Source organism: Macaca thibetana, chromosome 7 (genome assembly GCF_024542745.1).
Source record: "Macaca thibetana thibetana isolate TM-01 chromosome 7, ASM2454274v1, whole genome shotgun sequence".
NCBI lineage: Eukaryota > Metazoa > Chordata > Mammalia > Primates > Cercopithecidae > Macaca > Macaca thibetana.
This window is the reverse complement of record NC_065584.1, coordinates 99,646,621-99,667,328: the sequence shown is the minus strand read 5'-3', so window position 1 is coordinate 99,667,328 and position 20,708 is coordinate 99,646,621. Positions and strand designations below refer to the sequence as shown.

The following is a 20,708-nucleotide window of genomic DNA, read 5'->3' as shown; positions in this document are numbered from 1 at the left end:
CGGTGAGAGGAGATCGTGCCACTACACTCCAGCCTGGGAGACAGAGTGGGACTCCCTTTAAAAAAAAAAAAAAAAAAGTTGGGTAACTTCCCCACTAATCAGGGAGACACTTTTTACTTTAATTTAATTTGATTTATTTATTTGAAACAGGATCTGCCTCTGTCATCCAGACTGGAGTGCAGCGGCATGATCATAGCTCACTGCAGCCTTCACCTCCAGTGCTCAGGCAATCCTCCCACCTCAGCCTCCTGAGTAGCCGGAACTACAGACACCAGCCACCATGGCCAGATAATTTTTCATTTTTTTTTTTAGAGATGGGATCTCACTATGCTATCCAGGCTGGTCTTGAACTCCTGAGCTCAAGAAATCCTCCTGCCTCAGCCTCCCAAAATGCTGGGATTACATGTGTGACCTACTATGCCCAGCTGAGATGCATATTAACACTACAATGAGATATCGTTTCATACTCAAAAACATTTTATAAATAAAATTTTTACATATATAGATATATATGTATGTATACATATATTTGCTTTTTCTATATATATACACATACATACGTATACATATAATACATGTATATTATATATATTATACATGTTTCCAATTAACTACTATACTGAAGTTCATATTAGTAAATCCTTTGATTTTCATTAGTTTGTATGAGTATCCTTATTGCTTAAGCAACATATTTAGTTTTGTCTGTTTTTTACCTTTACTGTATTTTTTTTTTTTCCAAGACGGAGTCTTACTCTGTCACCCAGGCTGGAGTGCAGTGGCACAATCTTGGCTCACTACAACCTCCACTCCCAGGTTCAAGGGATTCTTCTGCTTCAGCTTCCTGAGTAGCTGGGACTACAGGTGTGAGCCACCACACCCGGCTAATTTTTGTATTTTTATTAGAGACAGGATTTCACCATGTTGGCCAGGCTGGTCTCAAACTCCTGACCTCGTGATCCGCCCGCCTCGGCCTCCCAAAGTGCTGGGATTACAGGTGTGAGCCACCACACCCGCCCTGATCTTTACTGTATTTTTGCTCTTACTAAATATATATGTATGTATAGAGAAAGACAGGGAAAAAAGCAAATATATATAAAAGCATAGGAGTGAGAAATGCCAAACTCTTTCCCTAAGTTGTACAGTGGGCACATGGTTGTTCTTTACACTAATTGTTGTATATTTTAATATTGACTTTTTTAAAAGAGTAGATAGTAGATAGTAGTTCAGCAGGAGGAAGTGAAGCAAGAAGCTATTCTAGAGAGAAGAAATTGTACTGGAGAGGGCAGGCTGTGTTCAGGAAACAAAGTGTCATCATTCTGCTTGGCAGAATAAAAGACATTTTTTCTTTGTCAGAAGAGCAGCAACTTGCATTTGTGCACTTTATAAAATACTTTCATGTGCTCCCACCAGTTAATTATCAACTTGAAGAACAAGTATTCCATTCGACACATGAGGAAACAGGCTCAGAAAGACTAAGCGATATATCTGTGAATATTTTTTGGCAGAGAAAAAGCTTAAAAGGATATACAACAAACGGTAGTGGTTATCTCTGGGAAGTGGAATTTACTGTTTGCTTAATTGTATTTTCTGATATTTCTATAAATGAACATGAAATAAAAGATAATAAAGCAGAGAGAGGGAAGGAAGACAACAGGAAAACAAAGATTTTCTCAAAATCAAACGTTCATGCTTTTTTTTTTTTTTTTTTTTTTTTGAGACGGAGTCTCGCTGTGTCGCCCAGGCTGGAGTGCAGTGGCTGGATCTCAGCTCACTGCAAGCTCCGCCTCCCGGGTTTTTACGCCATTCTCCTGCCTCAGCCTACCGAGTAGTCGGGACTACAGGCGCCCGCCACCTCGCCTGGCTAGTTTTTTGTATTTTTTAGTAAAGACGGGGTTTCACCGTGTTAGCCAGGATGGTCTCGAACTCCTGACCTCGTGATCCGCCCGTCTGGGCCTCCCAAAGTGCTGGGATTACAGGCTTGAGCCACCGCGCCCGGCCACGTTCATTCTTTTATATTCCCAATCCTGCTCTGATTTACACTAATGACAACAACAGAAGAAATACAAGAAAGATTCTAACATAGAAAAAAATGTTCAACCTCACTGGTAATCAAAGAAATGCAAATTAAAACAATATGTAAGAATAATGTATATTAAATTAGCAAAACTTTTTTAAAGATGAGGGTGTGATGAGACTAGTAGCCATTTACTGTTGGGAACACTGTAAATTGATACAATAGCTTTAAAAATGATTCCGCAGTGGCCAGGTGTGGTGGCTTACACCTGTAATCCCAGCCTTCTGGGAGGCCGAAGTGGGCAGATCACTTGAGGTCAGGAGTTTGAAACCAGCTTGGCCATCATGGTGAAACCCTGTCTCTACTAAAAATACAAAAAATTAGCTGGGCATGGTGGTGCACACCTGTAATCCCAGCTACTCAAGAGGCTGAGGCAGGAGAATCGCTTGAACTCAGGAGGCAGAGGTTGCAGTGAGCCGAGATCGTGCCACCGCACTCCAGCCTGGGTGACAGAGCAAGACCTGTCTCAAAAAAAAAAAAAAAAAAAAAAAAAAAAATTCCGCAGCAAGTAAGGAAGGTGTAAAATTGTTCTCATCCTGTGAAAATCTAAAATGTGGGAAGTTTTTTTCTGGGGAGCAACAAAACATTCACATGAGCATTTTTAATGCAGTAGGGCATCCCCGATTCAGACACCAGGTCCAAGATTGACTGTTTATAGAAAGATGGCCTATACTCTTTTGGACATTTGTTTGCTCTAATTTATACACAGAAAGGAGCAGAGGGTGTTTTGGAGTTTGTTGGAGGGGCGTTTGCTGAAGGAAATATAAGAAAATGTGTGTGTGTGCATGTGTTTGACTGGGAATGAAGGAACTGATCTAGTGTCTGTTCAGGGTCCAGGCACTCAGATTACTCTTTTTCCCCCTCAGTATAACTCAATAAGATTTGAATGAAAAAGGTCAATCTCGGGAGAAGTGTTCTGTTTTCTTATTTGCTTTCTTTTATTTTTCTTGTGAAATACATTGTAAATGAAAAGCATATAAGTAATGCATATTAACAATTTAAATAATTATTTCACAAAGAAAACCTGTGTACTCAGCACCCAACTTAAGAAATAGAAACCGATGGCAGTGGTGGGCAGATTACTTGAGACCAGGAGTTTGAGACCAGCCTGGCCAACATGGTGAAACTCCGTCTCTACTAAAATTACAAAAATTAGCTGGGTGTGGTGGTGCATGCTTGTAATCCCAGCTATTTGGGAGGCTGAGACAGAAGAATCACTTGAACCCAGGAGGCAGAGGTTGCAGTGATCTGAGATCGTGCCACTGCACTCTAGCCTTGGTGACAGAATGAGACTTGGTCTCAAAACAAATCAAAACAAACAAACAAAAAAGAAATAGAAACTTTGTACCTTTCTCTCCCATTCCAAATAATTACTATTCTGAAGTTTGTATTAGTAAATTCTTTGATTTTCATTAGTTTGTGTATCCTTATTGCTTAAGCAATATATTGTTTAGTTTTGCCTCTTTTTTACCTTTACTGTATTTTTACTCTTACTAAACATATATTTCTTTTCTTTTTTTTGAGACGGAGTCTCGCTCTGTCACCCAGGCTGGAGTACAGTGGCCGGATCTCAGCTCACTGCAAGCTCCGCCTCCCGGGTTTACGCCATTCTCCTGCCTCAGCCTCCCGAGTAGCTGGGACTACAGGCGCCCGCCACCTCGCCCGGCTAGCTTTTCGTATTTTTTAGTAGAGACGGGGTTTCACTGTGTTAGCCAGGATGGTCTCGATCTCCTGACCTCGTGATCCACCCGTCTCGGCCTCCCAAAGTGCTGGGATTACAGGCTTGAGCCACCGCGCCCGGCCTTAAACATATATTTCTATGTCTTGCTTTTTACACTCAATATTGTTTGAAGCTTGTCTGTGTTGATGCATGTAACTATAGTCTGCCGGTTTTCCTTGATGGATAGCATTCGATATGTAAATTACCAACTTGCTCAGAAGTGTAGCCACTAAATCCTCATTTTGAGCAATCACCCCAAGTAAGACTGATGCAGGGTGACTTTTGCTCACACTTCAGGAATTACTGTCTTAGAGGACAAAATCTGAGCTCTTACCTCCCAGTTTCCCAACTCTCTACATCAGCCTTTTATTTTTAATTTTAGTAGAACTGTTTGTTTTCCTTTTCCAAAAAATATTTTCTCATATTTTTCACTTATATAATTCTTATGCTTTAAGTCTCTCCATTAAACTATAAAATCCTCCAAAGATTATCATTATTATCATTGTTGTCACTGACATTTATGGAGCAGATACAATATACCAGGTAGTTAGTACAAAGAGTTTTTCATGGATCATCTCATTAATCCTCGTCCAACCCCATGAAGAAGATTCTGGGATTAGCATCATTTTACAGATAAGGAAGTAAGGGTCAGAGAGATTAAGTAACTTGCCCAAAGTTAAACAGCTCTGGAATGTGGATCTCTAACCATCTTACTTGTCTTTGAACCTCTAGGATCTCGGGTAGGACTTTTGGTGTGTGGAAGGCACTTGATTAATGTCTGTTGAGCTGCACTGAAAGGAAAAGTCAAGGAGACCAGATGGAAAACAATCCATTTAGTTCAGATGATGGCAGTGGGGATGGAAAAGAGGAGCTGGAAATAAGACGTGGCATGCCAGACTATTACAGAGCTGAATATGGGGAGTGAGGTTGGGGGAGGGAATGAGGAAGGGACAAGACATTTCCATTTTTTCGCTTTGAGCACTTCTGTATTTTTTGGAAATGTTTTCAGCAACCATGTGATGCTTTTATAATTTTTTTTTAAAGAAGAGAAAGTGTAGAGGCAGCAACTACGTGACTAGGCACCAGCAAAATATAGAAATAAAAGGACGAAAAGAAACCCAAGCTGACCAGGAGGCTTCTGGCAAGGCAATGTAGGAGAATGGGGAATTGAAGTCAGAAAGAGAAATGCCTGGGGGAATGCTTCTAGGGGAGATACTGACTGTAATTTGGAGAGTCTGGGTTTAGGAAGCAGCAGGTCATCTGGGGGAGGTCTCCACCAAGTAGCTAGACTTGTAGGTCTGAAATTCGGGAGAGAGGCTGAGCCAGACCCATGCTCTGAGAAATGATGGTTGAAGTCATAAGCTTAATGTGCAGAACAAAAAAGAAAGAAGAAAGAAGACCTCAACCAGAGTGTTGACACGTCAGGCATATCTGAGTAGAAGAAGAGCCAGGCCGGGCGCGGTGGCTCACTCCTAGAATCCCAGCACTTTGGGAGGCCGAGGCAGGCAGATCACCTGAGGCAGGAGTTCAAGACCAGCCTAGTGTAACCCCTGTCTCTACCAAAAGTACAAAAATTAGCTGGGCCTGTGGTCCCAGCTACTCCAGAGGCTGAGGCACCACAATCCCTTGAACCTGGGAGGTGGAGGTTGCAGTGAACTGGTGAGCCGAGATCGTGCCACTGCACTCCAGCCTGGGCAACAAAGCAAGACTTTGTCTCAAAAACAAAACAAAACAAAACAAAAACCAGAGGAGCCAGGGAAGGTACTTGAAGAGGAGCATCCAGAAATGTAGGCGAATCATCTCACAACCTCATAATCACCAATGGAAAAGATAATTTTTTTAAAAAGGCATATGGGCCTGGTGCAGTAGCTCACACCTGTAATCCCAGCACTTTGGGAGGCCAAGGTGGGACAGTTGCTTGAGGTCAGGAGTTCAAGAGCAGCCTGGGCAACAAAGGGGGACCCTGTCTCTATCAAAATTATTATCATTATTATTGTTGGAGATGGAGTTTCGCTCTTGTCACCCAGGTTGGAGTGCAATGGCACGATCTCGACTCACTGCAACCTCCGCCTCCCAGGTTCAAGTGATTCTCCTGCCTCAGCCTCCTGAGTAGCTGGGATTACAGGTGCCCACCACCACGCCTGGCTAATTTTTGTACTTTTACTAGAGACAGCATTTCACCATATTGGCCAGGCTGGTCCTGACCTCAGGTGATCCACTTGCCTTGGCCTCCCAAAGTGCTGGGATTACAAGCATGAGCCACCACACCTGGCCTCTACCAAAAATTTTAAAAGGCCGGGCTTGGTGGCATGTGCCTGTAGTCCTAGCTGCTACTCAGGAGGCTGAGACAGGAGGATTGCTTGAGCCTGGGAGGTTGAGGCTTCAGTGAGTCATGATCACACCACTGCACTCCAGCCTCAGCAAAAGAGCAAGACCCCATCTCTAAAAAATAATAAAAAAAACATATGTAAATGGCATCAAACAGTAAAGAGTTCTTTTATTTTTTTTTAAGAGACAAGTTTTAGCTCTGTCATGTAATCTGGAGTACAGTGGTACGATCACAGCTCACCGCAGCCTTGAACTCCTGGGCTCAGGCAATCCTCAATCCTCCCACCTCAGCCTCCCAAGTACTTGGGATGACAGGCGCACATCACCATGCCTGTCTAATTTGTTGAAACTATTTTTTGTGGAGACAGGGTCTGGCTATGGTGCCTAGGCTGGTCTTGAACTTCTGGGCTCAAGCAATCCTCTGGCTTCAGCCTCCCAAAGTGTTGGCATTACAGGTGTGAGCCACCACACTCAGCCCTAAAAGACCTTTGAGGTTCCAGTTGTAGAAGCATGCTAGGGTAAGTGGCCCTATTAAAAGGGCCTAGGCATGATAACCCTGAGAATATCTACATGTGAGTGGAAGTTTGACAAAAGGGGAAGAGAAGGACTGCAATGATAAGGTCTAGGAGGCATTATTTCGAGGTAAAAGAAGGGTTAGAGATCTTGTCTTTTTGTTGTGGTGCCTGCCCTGGTGCTTGGTGATAACAACTACTCGCTGGAGACTTACTTTACATCATGGATTGTCTCAAAGCCTTTAGTTTTTTTCTCCATAATATGACCTACACATAGCAGCCAAATTGACCTTCTGAAGTGCTGATCACGTCTCTCCTCTCCTCTCCTATAAAACCACCAGCTACGCCCTTTTCTCCAGAGAGTAAGATCCAAACTCTTTAGTTTGGCAGCTAAGAACCTTCTTGGTGTGACCTTCGCTCGCTCACCTGGCCAGTTTTGTCTCACTCTGCTACTTTTCCAGCACAATGAGATCCTTGCCCATAAGCATGCACTCATTAATTCATCCAGTAAACACATATTGAGCACCTACCATGTGCCAGGCACTGTTCTAAGTGCCATGGAAAGAATGGAAACAAGAGAAATGACTCCCACCTTTTGCGGAGTTTACCAAAAACAAATCAATAAGAAATTATCAGACAGGTATAAGGACTTTGATGAAAAAAGAGGATAATGTGATGGAGGGTGACTAATTTAGATCGGATAGTTAGGGAAAGTCTTCCTAAGGAGATTGGTTTAGGCTGAACCCTGGTTGACAAATAGGAGGCAATGAAAAGGTCTGGGCGAGGAACATTCTGGGCAGAGGGAACAATTAGTACCAAGGGTCTAAAGAGCGCACAACCTTGGCATGACCAAGGAGCAGAGAACTCAAGAGTGCTGAGATGAGGCAAGGGAGAGGGAAGGGGACATCACAAGAGGCTGGAGGGGGAGAGGACAAAACCACAAGGGCCTCTTAGGCCTGGGTAAGGATTTGGGTCTTCATTCTAAAAGCAATGGAAAGCTGCTGAGAAGTGATGTGATTCGATTTAGGATTTTAAAAGTTCACTCTGGTTTCTGTGAGTGAAACCAGTTTTTTCAGAGCAAAAATAGTATCAGGAAGATCAGTTTGGAGGCTGCTGCAGGAATTCATGTAAGAGATTGGTCATTTGGGACTGAAGAGTGGCAGTGAAGACGGACAGGTTTGACAGATACGTTTGAGAGGAATCTGGGAGGTAAAATTAATGGGGCTTGGTGATGACCTCAATTTTGGAGTGAGAAAGAACGGATATGTGGAGCATGTTAAAGCAGCAAATCATCTAGTCATGAGGTAGAAAGAAAAGAAAACTATAGAAAGGGTTACCTTCACTCTCAGCAATAGTACTGAAATATTCCCTGCTCATGGCTGGGGGAGGATGGGCAGGAAGACAGGGAGGAGAGAGGGGATTGGCAGGGCCACAAAGCAAATCTCACATTGCCCTTCGAGAGCTCCATTTTACCATAGCTGTACAACATGAAAATCAAAGTGATAGGTGGCCAGGTGTGGTGGCTCTTGCCTGTAATCCCAGTACTTTGGGAGGCCAAGGCAGGTGGATCTCCTGAGGTCAGGAGTTCAAGACCCACCTGGCCAACATGGTGAAACCCTGTCTCTACTTAACATATAAAATTAGCCAGGCGTGGTGGCATGCATCTGTGATCCCAGCTACTCGGGAGGCTGAGGCAGGAGAATTGCTTGAACCTAGGAGGCAGAGGGTGCAGTGAGCGAAGATCACGCCATTGCACTCCAGCCTGAGCAACAGAGCAAGACTTCGTCTCAAAAAAAACAAAAAAAAAACAAACAAACAAAAAAAACAGAGCTTACATCTTACAATAACTGAATAACATGAAAAACAAACAAAATAATAGGTGGCCAGGCACAGTGGCTCACGCCTGTAATCCCAGCACTTTGGGAGGCTGAGGCGGGTGGAGCACCTGAGGTCAGGAGTTCGAGACTAGGTGTGATCTCAGCTCACTGCAGCCTCCATTTCCTGGGTTCAAGCAATTCTCCTGCCTCAGTCTCCTGAGTAGGCGGGATTACAGGCACATGCCACCACACCTGGATAATTTTTGTATTTTTAGTATAGGTGGGGTTTTGCCAAGTTGGCCAGGCTGGTCTCAAACTCCTGACCTCAGGTGGTCCTCCCGCCTCAGCCTCCCAGAGTGCTGGGATTACAGGCGTGAGCCACTGCGCCAAGCCTGAATCTGCATTTCTGAAAAGTTTCCAGATAATGCTGATGCTACTAGTCTGGGCTCACAGTTTGAGAACCACTGCACTGGATTAACTAAAAAAAACTTTCTGGTCAATTATCTAATGATGTTTTCAAAAACGGAGGTAAGGTTATCAGCTGAGTTCTATCCTTCATGAGCCACAGCACTCAGATGGCATTCCATGTAATGGAAGAGAATGAAAGAAAAAACCTTTTTTTTTTGAGACTGAGTCTGGCTCTGTCGCCCAGGCTGGAGTGCGGTGGCCGGATCTCAGCTCACTGCAAGCTCCGCCTCCCGGGTTCACGCCATTCTCCTGCCTCAGCCTCCCGAGTAGCTGGGACCACAGGCGCCCGCCACTTCGCCCGGCTAGTTTTTTGTATTTTTTAGTAGAGACGGAGTTTCACCGTGTTAGCCAGGATGGTCTCCATCTCCTGACCTCGTGATCCGCCCGTCTCGGCCTCCCAAAGTGCTGGGATTACAGGCTTGAGCCACCGCGCCCGGCCAGAAAAAACCTTTAATCCGTCACTTTGTTCTCTAAAAAGTGGTAACTACCCAGCTCCCTCCTTAACCCCTTGCACCTGCGCTTACTCCTCCACTTCCATTCCACCAGGATGAAGGACCCCAGCACAGGATCTTGCAAAGCTCCCTAGAACTACACCCCTCCATCATTTCCAAATTCAGACTGGCTTACTGGATGTAATATGGGTCCTCTGGTCCTGTAGTGTCTCACAGGCACTGTAGCAAATCCCAGAGCTGGTCTGTTGTTGCAGAGGAGGACTGCAAGCTGGAAATCTAGTGACTTGCAGCCAAATCTGGCCCTTCCGTTAACTATGTGGCCCATGATGAGTCATGTCATTTAGCATTTTTACACCCTAATTTTCAACAGTTTTTTTTTTTAAGTCCCCCAGTATGAGAGAAAAGGGAATACTTAAAGAAATATTAGCCAAAATTTTCTTGGAAAAAAGACATTAGCAACAGAACTATAACATTAGAGATATTACATTTATAGTTAACCAACAAAGAGCGTGCGTGTGTGTGTGTGTGTGTGTGTGTATTTTTAGATCTTCACAACAACCTTGTGAGGTAGGTAAAACTTGAGGCTGAGAGAAGATGAAAGTCTGGCCAAATTAAGCATCAGGGCCAGGACTCAAATACTTTACCTTCTCAATGAAGTCAGTGTTCTTTCCAACACACTGCCTTCCCTCAATTGATTTCAGTTGAATGTAGGAATGTACTAGTGCATAACCTGGATGGCCCTAAAAGGATCAGAGAATTATATTAACCTAAAACTAAATGGCCAATGACTCAGCAAATTAGAAAACAAGAGTTGTTAGTCTTCAGCTAAATGCCACGGAGGACCCCTGCAATATCATTTGACATTCTCAGCAATTTTGCTTCCACAATTTTACAGTCCTCTACCAGGTCCCTCTGGCTTGTTCATTGTAGGATATTTTCTGTGTGTCAGATGACAGCAAACCTCCTGTAGAAGTACCTCATACACTGCCATTTCAAAGAGCTTCTGAAATTCTTTCAGTCTCCAAGTCACAAGACCGCAAACATCCTCTATGATAATTCAGCCTTGTCATGGCAGTGAGACATCTGGTGACTAATGCCTGCACAGCACTGAACTGGGAGTGCATTTCCATTTTATTCAATTTGTGTATTCCAATGCCAAACCTTCCAGTTATAATCTAATTTCTTTCAAGTTCTGAGCTTGGGGTGGGGGGATTACACTAATAAATTTCTAATTGAGTAATAAGACTGATAAAAGTCACCAATCTTGTATTGAGTGTCTTTTAAGGGCCAGGTAGTACATTAAAGGCTTTATATAAGACCTCAAATATTAATCATTAATAATGATGTGACCATTTAGTTATTGAGCATCTATGTTGTGCCAGGCACTGTACTAGGTGGTTAATGTATGATCTCTAGGCCACATTTTTCTCATTTCTCATTTAGTAACTAGGCATCAACTTTTTTTTTTTTGGAGATGGAGTCTCACTCTGTTGCCCAGGCTGGAGTGCAGTGGCGTGATCTCAGCTCACTGCAACCTGCACCTTCCGGGTTCAAATGATTCTTCTGCCTTTCCCTCCTGAGTAGCTGGGACTACGGGTGCGTGCCACCACGCCCAGCTAATATTTTTTTTTTTTTTTTTTTTTTTTTTGACGGAGTCTCACTCTGTCGCCCAGGCTGGAGTGCAGTGGCTCAATCTTGGCTCGTTGCAAGCTCCACCTCCTGGGTTCACGCCATTCTCCTGCCTCAGCCTCCTGAGTAGCTGGGACTACAGGCACCCGCCACCACGCCTGGCTAAGTTTTTGTATTTTTAGTAGAGACGGGGTTTCACCGTGTTAGCCAGGCTGGTCTCAAACTCCTGACCTCAAGTGATCCACCCGCCTTGGCCTCCCAAAAGTGCTGGGATTACAAGCGTGAGCCACCACGGCTGGCCAGCATCAACTATTAAACTCACATTTCCCTAAGAGTCAGTCACACACTGAAGGAATGCCTTTTGTATTCAGACCGTTATTTGGTCCCTTTAAGTTTATCCTCTCTGTTATAACATAGACAAGAAAGAGGGAGGATAGATCAGGGCCTAAATTGAGCCACTGATGCCCAGGTTTTCTCTATTTGGGGTGCTTGAAGACAGTAGCAATGAAAATTCACAAGGGAGCAGCAGAACACTAAAGACTATTTCCTAAACCAAATGGGTGTTTTGATGGCATAAAAGATGCGCTTTCTGACGGAAGCTCTTGTTACATTTACTACAGTGGAAAGGTTTTTCTCCTGTATGCGTTCTCTGGTGTGTGAGGAAATGAGAACGCTGATTGAAGGTCTTGCCACACTCAGGACATCGATAGGGCCTGTCTCCTAAGTGGATTCTCTGATGGGTAATAAAGTGGGAGCTCTGATTGAAGCTCTTCCCACACTCCCCACATTTGTACGGTCTTTCTCCTGTGTGGATTCGTTGGTGCTTAATGAGGGCGGAGCTGTCAGTGAATCCTTTCCCACAGTTTTCACACTTAAAAGGTCTCTCACCTGTGTGTGTTCTTTGGTGCGTGACTAAATGTGAGCTCTGACTGAAGCTTTTGTGGCAGTCAGGACAACTGAAAGGTCTTTCTCCTGAATGAGTACTCATGTGAGCTACAAAATGAGAACTATCTCTGAAGCCCTTCCCACACTCTGGGCATTTGAAGGGCCGTTCTCCTGTGTGGGTTCGTTGGTGCTTAATCAAATCCGAGCTCTGGCTAAAACTCTCCCCACAGTCATTACACCTGTAAGGCTTCACCCCTGTGTGGGTCCTCTGGTGAGTGATGAAATTTGAGCTTCGACTGAAGCTTTTGTGACATTCCAGGCACGTGTAGGGCTTCTCGCCTGTGTGGGTTCTTTGGTGCATTATGAGGTGTGGCTTCCGCCCAAAAGTCTTCCCACACTCTGGGCACTCATAGGGTCTCTCCCCTGTGTGGGTTCTCTGATGTTTGATGAGTGTTGAGCTGTCGCTGAATTTTTTCTCACACCCCTTGCATTGGTAGGGCTTCTCTCCTGTGTGTGTTCTGCGATGGGTGACAAGGTCTGAGCTCTGTTTGAAGCCTTTCCCACACTCAATGCACGTATAGGGCCTCTCGCCAGTGTGGGTTCTTAGGTGTCTTATGAGATAGGAACTCTGGTTAAAGCTTTTCCCGCATTCTGCACACATAGGCTTCTCTCCTACATATCCATCCAGGAGCTTGTTTAAATCCCTCTCCTGTGAAAAGGGCTCCAGCTGGTCCTCTCCTGGAAGGGTTCCATGTTGCCCTTCTAATTCTAGGCCTCGCTCCCAGTTTCCTCCCCAACTAAGAGTATGAGAAAGATCTTTATTGGTTCTTTCTGAAGATGTTCCACATTGTTCTGCTGTTTCAGAAATGTCCTGATTGAGCTTTGCCACCTGATGCTCAAAGTCTGAAAAATTAATGTAAGTAACAGAGAATAAAGTTATCAGTTACCAGGAAGGAATATCAGAAAACAGTGAAAAAGATTAAAATCCCTGTTTCTGTAGCAGATTGCACTTAATTCAACCGTTCTGCTTTTCACTTTGTGAAAAGTTTATTGAGGTTCATTGAGCTGTCAGAACATATGAATTCCTAAACTTTTTAAATTTTAAGATGGCCAGATGAATCTTGATATCCTTCAAGTGAAGACCACATATTGTCAATATTGGGCAGTTTCTTTAGAAGATATTAAAGGTTTAGGCCAGGCGTGGTGGCTCACGCCTGTAATCCCAGCACTTTGGGAGGCTGAGGCATGCAGAGCACTTGAGGTTAGGAGTTCGAGACCAGCCTGGCCAACGTGGTGAAACTCCATCTCTACTAAAAATACAAAAATTAGCTTGGCATGGTGGTGGATGCCTATAGTCCCAGCTACTCGGGAGGCTGAGGCAGGAGAATCACTTGAACCCGGGAGGCGGAGGTTGCTGTGAGCAGAGATTGTGTCACTGCACTCCAGGCTGGGAGACAGAGGGAGACTCCATCTCAGAAAAAACATAGGTTAGACAAAAGTGAAATGCTTAGTCAAAATGTAGACTTTATTTAGTCAACTACTGACCATTAAGTCAAATTTAAATGTCTGCTAGTAGGAACAAAATTCTAGGGCGGCATTCCAAATTCTTCATCTAAACAAGGCTGAAATGCTAGATTTCCTTCCACTGGGGAGCACTCACATCTCACCTGCGTGGCTTTCCCTCAGGATCTTTCTCGCTTCAAAGTTTTGGAGTGGTAGGACCCATGGCTCTTCTTTCTGCTCCAACTGGGAGATTACACTAGGCCTGGAAATTCTACACAGGAATGTAAACATAGGATGTGAGTCTGAGTCAATCACACAAGGCCTGACCAAAATCCAAGCCCTACTCCCTGCCTAGATATGAGAGAACACCAGGGAAACTCTAACATGTATTTGGTCTCATTAAAAGTACAGCCATGGTACAGTGATAAAACAGGGTGATTTCCCCAAAATACTAAGAAAAAAAAGCTCTTTTCCTCCCATATAAACAAAGCAAAACAAAACAAAAACAAAACAAAACAAAAAAAAACCAGACTCAGTTGACAGAAACTCTGAATAAGTAAATACAATAACCATTTCTGAAGGCACAAGGCTAAAGTTAAATATGGAGAGGGTTTGATCAGAAACAAAGCTGCCATGACCTCACCCTTAGAAAGAATAAAGGAAGTTAACTATAATGTTGGGCTTTAAAATTTTCCCAGAACGGCAGCAGTCAAAAAAGCCACAAGAAAAAGATAAACACTTGTTAAGTAGCCTATAAATATATGAAAAATGTTTAACCTCACTATAATCAAAGAAATTCCATTATAACAATGATACACTGAGGCAATATAGTGTAGAGATAATGAGTACAAACTCAGCATTCACACTGCCTGGGTTTGAGTCATAATCCTGCCTCTTACAAGCTGTGTGGCCTTAAGAAAGTTACTTAAACTCTGTGTCTTGATGTCTTCATCAATAAAATAGGGATAAGAGGCCGGGCACGGTGACTCACGCCTGTAATCCCAGAACTTTGGGAGGCCGAGGCAGGCGGATCATGAGGTCAGGAGTTTGAGACCAGCCTGGCCAACATAGTGAAACCCCGTCTCTACTAAAAATAGCCGGGCATGATGGCACAGGCCTGTAGTCCCAGTTACTTGGGAGGCTGAGGCAGGAGAATCGCTTGAACCTGGGAGGCAGAGGTTGTGGTGAACTGAGGTCACACCACTGCACTCCAGCCTGGGCTATAGAGTGAGACTCTATCTCAAAAAAAAAAAGGATAACAATAAGATCCATTGGCCAGGTGCAGTAGCTCACACCTATAATCTCAGCACTTTGGGAGGCCAAGGCAGATGGATCACTTGAGGCTAGGAGTTCAAGACCAGCCTGGCCAACACGGAGAAACCCTGTCTCTACTAAAAATACAAAAATTAGCCACATGTGGTGGTGCACACCTGTAATCTCATCTACTTGGGAGGCTGAGGCATGGGAATTGCTTGAGCCTGGGAGGCGGAGGTTGCAGTGAGCTGAGATTGCACCACGGCATTCCAGCCTGGGCGACACAGACTCTATCTCCAAAAAAAAAGACTCAATAAATGTTAACTATCATTGCTATTTTTCCCAGACTCTTTTTTTGTGTTTTGTGTGCATGTTCGTTTTTGAGACAGGCTCTTGCTTTGTCACCCAGGCTGGAGAGCACTGGTACAATCACAGTTCACTGCATCCTCGAGCTCTTGGCTCAAGCGATTCTCTCACCTCAGCCTCCCAAGTAGTTGGGACCACAGGCACAAGCCCCTACACCTGGCTAATGTAACTTTTTGTAGAGACAGGGTCTCATTATGTTGCCCAGGCTGGTCTTGAGCTTCAGAGCTCAAGTGGTCCTCCTGCCTCAACCTCCCAAAATGCTGGGATTATAGGCATGAACCACCACACCCAGCCCCAGACTATTTAAATTATTATACCCACTGTGAAAGGTAGAATATAAAGAAATGGATACTTTCATATAATGTTTGTGGGAATAAATCAATTGATTCGATCTTCTTGGAAGGCATTTTGCAAAGTATTAAATACTTTAGAAATGTATCTGTTCTTTGACCTACCAATTCTAGTTCTGAGAATTCTAAGGAAATGATAAAATTATACTTCAATAAAAAAACACTTTTAAAAAATGAGTTAAAAGAGGTTTATCACAACCTGGTGAAAATTTAGAAATGACCTAAATGTCCCACAACAAAGGAATAATTATATAGCTCACTGCAGCCTGGAACTCCTGTGCTCAAGGGATCCTCCTGCCTCAGCCTCCCAAGTAGCTCAGGCAATTGCTATTTTTATAGGTTAAAAAAAGGTCAGATATATGGTTCAATCTAATGTTTGACTTCAACAACAAAATAATATTGTATTCCATAAAACAAAATACTAGGTGGTTATTTTAAGTGATGTAAAGAAAGATATTTATTGTTGTCAAAATATATTCATGATACAACATGGAAGAAAGAATGTGCAGCTGAATGTACAGTATAATCCAAATATTATCCTTTTGTGCTTGTTTTAAAATCATATACATGCTTAGAAAAATGCTGGTAGGATAGTAACTCTTCAGTGGTGGGATTAGGGATGACGTTTGTTTACATTTTGATTGTCTTTTGCTTTAATGAGTATACATTACTTGTATAATAGATGAAGTAGGCCAGGTGCAGTGGCTCACGCCTCTAATCCCAGCACTTTGGGAGGCCAAGGCCAGTGGATCACTTGAGGTCAGGAGTTCAAGACCTGCCTGGCCAACATGGTGAAACCTCAACTCTACTAAAAATACAAAAATTAGAGTGCGGTGGCTGTCTTCTGTAATCCCAGCACTTTGGGAGGCCGAAGTGAGCGGATCGCTTGAGGTCAGGAGTTTGAGACCAACCTGGCCCACATGGAGATAACCCATCTCTACTAAAAATACAAAAAAATTATCCAGGAATTGCTTGAACCCAGGAGGCAGAGGTTGCAGTGAGCCGAGATCGCACCACAACACTACAGCCTGGGTGACAGAGTGAGACTCTGCCACAAAAAAAAAAAAAGTAAAGCAGAAGGAAGGGTAGCCAGGATATTTGGGAAAGAGCAATTGGAGGTATTTTGTTTGTTTGTTTGTTTGAGACAGAGTCTTGCTCTATTGCCTAGGCTGGAGTGCAATGGTACGGTCTCGGCTGACTGCAACCTCCGCCTCCCAGGTTCAAGCGATTCTCCTGCTCAGTCTCCAGAGTAACTGGGATTACAGGCGCCTGCTACCACACGCAGCTGATTTTTATATTTTTAGTAGAGATGGGGTTTCATCATGTTGGCCAGGCTGGTCTTGAACTCCTGACCTTGTGATCCACCCACCTCGGCCTATCAAAGTGCTGGGATTACAGGCGTGAGCCACTGCACCCAGCCTGTTTTTAAGTGACAGAAAAAATTACCTCCTTTTCCACAAAGACCTCAGAAGTCTCAAAAGTTAAGTGGCAGAGGTGAGAGTTCAACCCAGGCTGGAAAAGGGGGACAGTAATACATATATCAAAAAGTTATGATGAGATATTAAAAAGACAATAAATAGCAAAGATATTTACAAACCATAAAATGCATAAAGACGTAATTCTTTTTCTGCCAAGGAGGCAACAATTAATCTTACAGAGGTCTGGAGCTCTAAGACACCAACACACCAGAGACTACTCAGACCTGGGCCCTTTATCTAAGTCTCAAATTAAAGGAGAGTAGTGGCCAGGCATGGTGGCACCCATAATCCCAGCACTTTGGAAGGTGGAAGCAGTGGATTGCTTGAGCTCAGGAGTTTGAGACCAGCCTGGCCAACATAGCAAAATCCTGTCTCTACTAAAAACACCAAAAACTAGCTGGGCATGGTGGCACATGCCTGTGATCCCAGCTACTCAGGAGGTTGAGGTGGGAGAATTGCTTGAGCCCAGGAGGCAAGGGTTGCAGTGAATCGAGATCACGCCACTGCACTCCAGCCTGGATGACAGAGCGAGACCCCATCTCAAAAAAACAAGATAAATAAATAAAATAAAGGAGAGTAGCATTCTTACCCTTTGATAGCCCATTCTTCTAACTGTGCTGGGTGGCATTCCTGAAGAGGATTCTCTAAGCAGTGTCCAGGTAACCCACTCTTCCCTGAAGTCCTCAGCCACATTATCAAGGGTCATCAGTTCCTAAAGCAAGAGACCTCGATATGCATCAGTAGCTCCCTAGGTATTCTCACCATTGTCTGAAAGCCAAAAAATGGCCATCAGTGTACACAAACAACCCCCCACACCTGATCAGAATGGTCCTGAGGTAAATTCTGTCAACCACAGAGGGTTGCTTTTCTTAGTCTGTTTTTACATACATCTTCTCCTGGCCAACTTTCCCATTACTAAGAGAGGCCTAGGCCTCCCAAACACATGGACAGAACCCAGTCTTTTAGATACATTAACTTTTTGAGGAAAAAATTGTCCACGATGAACAAGGTAAACAAAGGAGAGAGTTGGTAGGTACAATTTGATTTCTGGAAAGCTTTTGATTCTCCCCAACTTCATTTTCCTCAGCAACCAAGGAAATTGTGGACTTAACTATACTCATATTAGTTATGAGAACAGCTGACTTCTTGGCTTGCAGATTTGGGGTCAACCTCAAGGGACAGATTATGCAGAACCCCAAAGAGAACTGTGTTGGATACCACTCTATTTCAAGATCTTAATGGAGTCAGAAATAAGACTGAAAAAGACATGTTTTTTTTTTTAAAAAAAGACATGGATAGGTTGTAAAAATAAGTGAAAGTCAATGGGGATAAGCACAAAACACAACTCTTAGAGGCTGAAACCAATCATTAATATATTAATAAATTGACAGCAATATCATGAAAAACATTACTTTTTGGAGGATAGTCAGAGTCAACTACTGGATGGATCAGTAATTTATTCAACAATCAATATGTTGCCAGGCATAGGAGTCACAAAGAAATTAAGATAATGTTTTTTCCCTTAAAAACTTTCCAATACACCAGCCTCAGCAACATATTGAGACCCTTTTCTCTACAAAGAACTTTTAAAAATCAGCCAGGCATGGTGGCATGCACTTGTGCTCCCAGCTACTCAGGAGGCTGAGGTGGGAGGATCACTTCAGCCCAGGAGTTCAAGGCTGCAGTGAGCTATGATGGCGCCACTGCACTCCATGCACTCCAGCCTAGCAACAGAGTGAGCCCCTGTCTCTCCCTTAAAAAAAAAAAAAAAAAAAAAAAAAATTTCAGCCAGCATGACCACCCACTACAAAGAATATTGCATTTCACGGGAGGAAGGACCAGACTAGGGTGAAGAAGTTTTACTCTTTCACATCTTTTGTCCCACTACAAAGCACCTATTTACTACTGGAACACAGATACAGACACAGACACACACACACACACACACACACACACACACACACACAGACACACTTTTGGGGGAAATATTTATGTATTTACAGACATTATTATTGGTCATTTATAAAGTATTGAGCTTTTAAGGATCTAAAAACCATTGCTCTGGTTTAAAACTTTAACAAACAACAATAATGTAATTAGAAAGTAAAAATGGTAATAACAGTTTTCAGTATTGGTCGGGCGCTGTGGCTCATGACTGTAATCCCAGCACTTTGGGAGAACGAGATGGGCAGATCACCTGGGGTCAGGAGTTCGAGATCAACCTGGCCAACATGGTGAAACCCTGTCTCTACTAAGAATACAAAATTAGCCGGGTGTGGTGGCGCACACCTGTAATCCCAACTACTCGGGAGGCTGCGGCAGGAGAATCGCTTGAACCCGGGAGGCAGAGACTACAGTGAACGGAGATAGCACCGTTGCATTCCAGCCTGGGCAACAAGAGCGAAATCCCCTCTAAAAAAAAAAAAAAAAAAAAAAAAAAAAAAAAAAAGTAGAAGAAGAAAAAGGAAAAAAAAAAAAAAAAGAGCTTTTAGTATAATTTTTATTTCTACATTCATTACAAAACACAGCTGCAGGGCCCCCTTGCTGGAGACTTCTTAGCCACGGTTATAGAAACCCTGTTTCCCAGCCCGTCCCTTTCCCCATGCGCAGATGACCTCAAAGGCCCTACAGCTCTGAGGGGCTGTGACTAAGTGCCATTGTGAGAATCTCCAGTGCGTTCACCGGGTTTATTAATAGGAACATGACTGCACGCGTGGGGCTGAACCCCGTTCTTCTTCTCGGTGCTGGGGCCCTAACCAGGGTGCGGCGGTCAGAGGGTGGCAGATCAGCTGCAACCCGGGGACCACCATCGAGAAGCAAGAAAACTGATTAAGAGAATGACTTATCTCGACGACGGTATAGAGACCACAGCTACCTCTCCCACACCCCAGCAAGACCCGGGGGCTCCCAAAGGCCAGCGTGGGAACCCCTCTGAGAAAACGTCTGGGTGGCGGGCGAGCCCCCTCCACGCCTCTCAGCAGCGCGCCGCTGCCGCCGCAGTCTCCCTCCTTGGATCACTCACCGCCCCAGGGCCCAGCTGGGGATGGAGCAGGAAGTGAGTCCTCCACCGCCGAGCCGCACCCGGCCCGCAACCCCGAGGCGGTCCCTCCCAGAACCCGACCGGGATTCGTGACAGGGCTGTGGGGACACAGGTGGGACTCAGGCTTCGACAGCTCGCAGCCGGAAAGTACCGCCCCTGTCCTCTTGCTATTGGCTTTTTAGTTTCCATGGCTAGAATGTTTCTCTGTCCATAGGCTGACAGAGCTATCAATTACCGCCTAGCCTTCTGGGAAACGTAGTCCCGAGCAAGACCTCAAAGGACTCGGAGCCTTGGATATCCAGTTCCAAGCGTTGAAAAGTGCTAAACCCAATTCCCCAGCTACCGGCCCCCAGGAACCGCCTGTTTGGAGCCTAGGGATCTAAATGCCGTACCCTCAGTGTGGCATCTGCTGATGTGAATCTCCTGGCCTCACCCACCTACCGCGGAGCAGCCTGGTGCCCAACGTGAGGTCTCCCGCGCTCTGGAACCTCGCCCCTCCCCAGCGCAGAGCAGCTCAGCCCTCTGGCCTTTGCAGCCTCTCTTCTGCCCAGTCTTCCACCTCACACCCGGCGGCCGGAGCCTGCAGAGTGTTTGCGGAGGCCGGGTCCCAGACCAACTCAAACTGGACATAAGAAAGGCCCAGCAGACGCCCTTAGGAGAAAACAGACATTCCGTATCCTTCCCTTGGCATCAAACTCCCAGGCGCATCCCCTTTCCGTCTGGTTGATAGCCAGAGGAGGCGGGCGAGGGCATCAAGTATTCTGGGAAATGTGATATTGGGCTTCAAACTGGGGAGGCTCCTGGGTCTCATGTGAAAGCCAGTGGTCACTTT

At 44.5% G+C, this 20,708-nt stretch overlaps 2 protein-coding genes across 2 annotated transcripts in view; both read right to left on the bottom strand.

The window, feature by feature from the left end:
* Positions 1-20,708, bottom strand: part of IQGAP1 (IQ motif containing GTPase activating protein 1) — a 209,616-nt gene that overhangs the window by 132,172 nt on the left and 56,736 nt on the right. The window lies entirely within an intron of this gene.
* On the bottom strand, positions 11,348-20,020 carry ZNF774 (zinc finger protein 774). Its single transcript, XM_050798042.1, has 4 exons — positions 19,859-20,020; positions 17,426-17,548; positions 13,553-13,659; positions 11,348-12,788 (listed from the first exon to the last, which is right to left on the bottom strand). The coding sequence occupies exons 2-4, from the start codon at positions 17,527-17,529 to the stop codon at positions 11,548-11,550; spliced, it is 1,452 nt and encodes a 483-aa protein (XP_050653999.1). The 5' UTR covers positions 17,530-17,548; positions 19,859-20,020; the 3' UTR covers positions 11,348-11,547.